Source organism: Rhagoletis pomonella, unplaced genomic scaffold (assembly GCF_013731165.1).
Source record: "Rhagoletis pomonella isolate Grant_MI unplaced genomic scaffold, Rhpom_1.0 Rhpom_scaffold_00007, whole genome shotgun sequence".
Lineage (NCBI taxonomy): Eukaryota > Metazoa > Arthropoda > Insecta > Diptera > Tephritidae > Rhagoletis > Rhagoletis pomonella.
In genome coordinates this window covers 12,128,447-12,131,920 of record NW_023458561.1, presented here as the reverse complement: position 1 = coordinate 12,131,920, position 3,474 = coordinate 12,128,447, and the positions used below count along the sequence as shown (strand labels likewise).

Sequence of the window (3,474 nt, the reverse complement as noted above, 5' to 3'; positions counted from 1 at the left end):
AAACACAATCATCTGTTCAGTACAAAATGTAAACAAACAAGCAAATGTAGCAACGATTTCAAGGAGCAAGCCACAGTGTTTACATTTGTTTGGCATATTTAAATAAAGTTGATCTGAAACCCAACGAACGTTAAATGGCATTTGAATAACATTCCAAAATTAAACGTAAGTGCCGTTTAAATATTCATTTGAAATTGGCAATAGCAAAAGTAATAGGAAATTTGCATAATTCAACTTTCGCAGTCAATTAGTGGAATGAAAAGTTGAACGAAAGTTGGTAGCTGACCAACTTCATTGAAAGCGATTGGTCATTTACACCAGGCAACTGTTCATTCAAAGAGAAGTGGAGGTTGGTGGAGGAAGCGATTGCCGAAATCTACCTCCAAGTCCTAGACGAAAATCCTGGACCTCCTCCTCTCTGCCATGATTCCGGATGGTATCAGGGTAGAGCTAAACTCATCGCCTGCGAGGACCATAGGTCAGCCCAGCTCTATAGGTTGGCCGTTAGTAAGGTAGGTGAAGTTTGGCCGGGAGCCAAGCTCGAGGCCGTCAACAAGGAAGACATTCCTAGCAGACCGAGGGCTCGAGTTTGGATTCCGGCCAGACCCGCCGAGCCTGAAAGAATTGAGCGGATCTTCAGATCCTGTAATAAGGACCTGCCAAGTCATAATTGGAGGGTAGGGAAGATAGAGGAGCCAGTAGAGAATAGAAGACAGGTGTTGCTGATCCTCAACGCCGAATCGCTAGCCCCACTGGCGCAAAAGGATTGGACGGTGAGATTCGGGTTCAATGACGCAACCATTCGAATCTACCGCAGCGACGAGCCGAGCTTGGACCTTAGTGAGGAGAGCGACAAGTCCGGCCTGCGCAGCGGTGGTGAAGAAGGGTTGCCCAGCAGCCAATGCTCATCTGACTCGGAGAGGCTATCCGGATTGGGGCCATTATTTTATGAAGAAGACCTCCTCGCCGATGACACCGAGGGTGAGGAGATCGAAGAGGCGGACGTGGATGTCACGATGGTGGAGGTAAAACGGACAGATTCTGATGAAGCTGATCCAGATCAACCTCCACCACTCTAAACTCGCGTCTGCGAACCTTGAGGTCCGCCTGGCTGCCGGTGGACTCGACGTTGCCCTCATCCAGGAACCGTGGATACACGGCAATAAAATCTGCGGACTTGGGATGAAGGGCTTTAAGCTTATTGCCGCACAAAATGCAGGTAAGACTCGAGCTTGCATATTAGTAAGGAACAACTTAAACATCTTCCTGCTCCCACAGCTTAGTGACGGCGATCTGGTAGTGGCAAGCATTGAGCTGGACAAAACCAGCTTTTGGGTAGCCTCTGCCTACATGGCCCATGACAAGGACGTGCCACCAGACGGGTTTCGGACCTTGGCCGAGGAAGCAGCCTTCAAGAACAAACCACTGGTTGCCTCCTGCGACGCTAATGCCCACAACTTGATGTGGGGGAGTACGGACACGAATGCTAGAGGTGAGTCGTTACTAGACTTCATTCTAGGGAACAAACTTAGTGTCTTGAATTTAGGCTCAGAGCCGACCTTCATAACAAAGAGTAGAGAGGAAGTTTTGGACATAACCCTGGCTTCAGACATGTTTGCCCATAAAATCAAGAGATGGAGAGTACTGAAGGAAAAATCGTATTCTGACCATCGTTATATTGAATTCGAAATAGATCTTAAGACCCCCCAAGTAAGGGAGTTCAGAAATGTTAGAAATACCGACTGGGGGGTTTACAATAATAAATTAAGGACTTTACTGCCAAAGATACCTCCCCGAGACCCCGCCACGCAGGTGGAGCTGGAGGGGTTGGTTAATCAGGTTACTAAAGCCATGAATAGTTCTTTGTCAGCCGGGTGCCCGGTTGTTCGATACAGGGGAAAAAGCAAACCACCTTGGTGGTCGAAACAATTATCCTTGTTACGTGAATCTAATAGGTCAATGTTCAACAAGGCCAAAGCCACGAGAGCAGCAGAGGACTGGGAAGCCTACAAGGCTGATCTGAAAGTATACAAAAAAGCAGTTAGAAATGCGAAACGTAAATCCTGGCAAAGTTACTGCAAGGGAATTGAGGAAACCACGGAAGCGGCCAGATTAAGAAGAATTCTTGCAAAGTCGCCATGCAACCTTGGCTATCTCAAGGGTCAAGGGAACTCATGGACTACGACGAGCGAGGAATCTTTAGGTCTCCTCCTGGACACACACTTCCCTGGAAATAAGCCGGTGGAACCTAATTACCCCCAGAATGAAGGGGGGCTATCTGATCTGGGAAACCGACTGATTACAAACGAAAAAATTGAATGGGCTATTAAGACTTTTGGTCCTTACAAGTCACCGGGACTTGATGGAATACACCCGGTAGAGCTACAGCAATCACGGGGTACTATCTCTCCGTTCATTGTGGTTATTATAAGAAGCTGTCTTAACATGGGCTACATCCCGCTAGGCTGGAGAGAGACAAAAGTCTCATTTATACCCAAGGCGGGCAGGTCCTCTCATACCAACCCTAAGGACTTCAGACCCATCAGTCTTACGTCTTTCCTTCTCAAAATTTTAGAGAGGATAGTGGATGATTATGTACGGGGCGTGATACCAACAAGTAGGCTCTCCCCAGCGCAGCATGCCTATACGAAAGGCAAATCCACGGAAACCGCCTTGCACTCGCTCGTTGGGTTGGTGGAAAAAAGTTTATTCGACAAAGAGTACGCTCTGGTTGCCTTTGTAGACATAGAAGGCGCCTTCAACAATATTAACGCAAGCGCCATAACGGGTGCCTTAGAAGAGCTTGGAGTTGACCAGAATGTGGCGGTGCTGATCGAGTCTATACTTGTCAGCAGGACGGTAACCGCTAAGCTCGGCAACACCACAATAAGCAGAAAGGTCTGTAGAGGCACTCCCCAGGGAGGGGTTCTCTCCCCTCTTCTCTGGAATCTGGCGGTGAACTCTCTGCTGGTGGCACTAGAGAGGGGGGGTTGCCATGTCACAGCATATGCTGACGATCTGGCAATTGCCGTCAAAGGCAAATACCCAAATACCCTAATGGAGATTCTGCGCTCTAACATGGCCACGCTTAGGAACTGGACAGAGAGTAGGGGACTCGGAGTAAACCCCGAGAAAACCGAAGCAATTCTCTTCACAAGGAAACACAGGCCTCCCATGGTCTCCCCGCTAATCTTTATGGGTGTGGAGATATCCTTGAAGGAGAATGTTAAGTATCTAGGACTCATATTAGACAGGAAACTAACGTGGAAACCTAATATAGAGGAAAGAGTAAGGAAGGCCAACGTTGCATTATACACATGCAAAAAAGCGGTCGGAATCAAGTGGGGGCTAACACCTCGTATTACACACTGGCTATACACCTCGGTGGTCAGGCCAATACTCTTATATGGAATACTTGTATGGTGGCCAGCAACTCAAAAGGCAAGTTACCTAAAACTATTGAGTAAGGTCCAA

General features: G+C 47.9%; 1 protein-coding gene across 1 annotated transcript in view; it reads left to right on the top strand.

The window, feature by feature from the left end:
• Positions 1-1,367, top strand: part of LOC118743595 — a 5,204-nt gene extending 3,837 nt beyond the window's left edge. Inside the window, exons 2-3 of the mRNA XM_036476360.1 lie at positions 322-1,219; positions 1,279-1,367. Coding sequence (XP_036332253.1) covers positions 322-1,079 — 758 coding nt within the window. The 3' untranslated portion in view covers positions 1,080-1,219; positions 1,279-1,367. The remainder of the gene's footprint in view (positions 1-321; positions 1,220-1,278) is intronic.
• The last annotated feature ends 2,107 nt before the right edge of the window (positions 1,368-3,474 follow it).